This window comes from Myotis davidii, unplaced genomic scaffold (genome assembly GCF_000327345.1).
Source record: "Myotis davidii unplaced genomic scaffold, ASM32734v1 scaffold685, whole genome shotgun sequence".
Lineage (NCBI taxonomy): Eukaryota > Metazoa > Chordata > Mammalia > Chiroptera > Vespertilionidae > Myotis > Myotis davidii.
This window is the reverse complement of record NW_006295823.1, coordinates 40693-42023: the sequence shown is the minus strand read 5'-3', so window position 1 is coordinate 42023 and position 1331 is coordinate 40693. Positions and strand designations below refer to the sequence as shown.

The window sequence follows — 1331 nt, the reverse complement described above, 5'->3', positions numbered from 1 at the left end:
ATTTTCTAAAACTTAATACTTTCCTTTCTATATAACCTAGTTCGGAGCTGTTTCTAGACTATTCTGCCTTGGGTATATTAACTTTGATTTCCGGTCCTGGCCTTATTGGGTTTGCTGTAATCTCCCGCAGAAGGGGACACATACACAGGAGAGGATGAGTCATGTAGGGTCCACAGTGGGATCAGCTAATGTATCAGAATCAGCCTCTCCAAATGTTCCTGTTTAAAGGACCTTTATCATTGTTCACATAGGGATTCTCCAAGCTCACAGCCCTACACACGAGTCTCCGAATGTGAGACATTGAGCAGGAGAGCTGTTGGTGAGCACAGTTCTAGACTCTGACTGCATGACTAGTAGACTGCACACCGGCTCATCAGCATCACCCTCATGGTCTCAGGATCCAGAAGAATCTTGAGAACTTACCCATGCACCTCGGGACTTCAGACCACTTTCCATAACTACAGGTGACATATTTAGGACCCTGAATTTGATAGTAGGTCTGGCATTGGTATTTCACTGTTGACCACGGATAATACACCTTTAACGTGACGGAGGTGATGTCGCCATTGCTAATCCCTGGAGGAGGCCCACACTTTTCTGAAGATTCTGAAAAAGAGCATTTTAAATGTTGAAGAACAAATTGTAGTTTTGTTGGAAACTATTCATGTAAAGCTGCATAAGAAGTATTATCCTTATTTTGCATTTTAACCCTTGTGTGTTAAAAATGCCTTAGATCTCCACACTCAAGCAAGGATTCCATACATGTAGACTTTTCAGTTCTTGGAAAAGGAAAAGCTGGCATCAAAATACTTACTAAAGCAGGTTGGCAAGTGGGACCAGCCGCCCTCACCACACACCATGGCACCCTTTTTGCTTCCATCTCTGTTTTCATAGCCATCCAGGCATTGGTAGCCCAACATGTCATCGGGTCGAACTGGTTTTCCAGTGATTATGGCTGTGGCATTCTCAAATATTGGCATGTCACAATGTTCTAAAGCAAAATAAAGGTTACCATTGTATTTCTAATGCCATATCATGTGGAATCCAACTATGAAAATCTCATTCTGGCAATACTAAACTTTACCATCAGTGTGTGGGTAAGTGATGTATCATCTGGCAACTCTCTGAATCAGTGTGGTTCTGGCCTGGAAGAGTTATATAACATGAAGGATAGATTTCCTTACACATCCTTTTTTCCCTACCTTTCAAAACCTCTAAATATAGGTTAGGAACCTTTTGTTCGACATATTTTTAACTGTGATATGTCACTGGCTGCTAATAAATTACACTGCTATCATGATATGACCCTATCATTTGAAGGAAAACACACT

General features: G+C 41.4%; 1 protein-coding gene across 1 annotated transcript in view; it reads right to left on the bottom strand.

Annotated features, from left to right (window-relative positions):
* Positions 1 to 385: 385 nt before the first annotated feature.
* LOC102753897 (complement factor H-related protein 4) overlaps positions 386 to 1331 on the bottom strand; it is a 16695-nt gene continuing 15749 nt past the window's right edge. Inside the window, exons 6-7 of the mRNA XM_015568438.1 lie at positions 815 to 857; positions 386 to 606 (exon numbers count right to left, since the gene is read on the bottom strand). Coding sequence (XP_015423924.1) covers positions 386 to 606; positions 815 to 857 — 264 coding nt within the window. The remainder of the gene's footprint in view (positions 607 to 814; positions 858 to 1331) is intronic.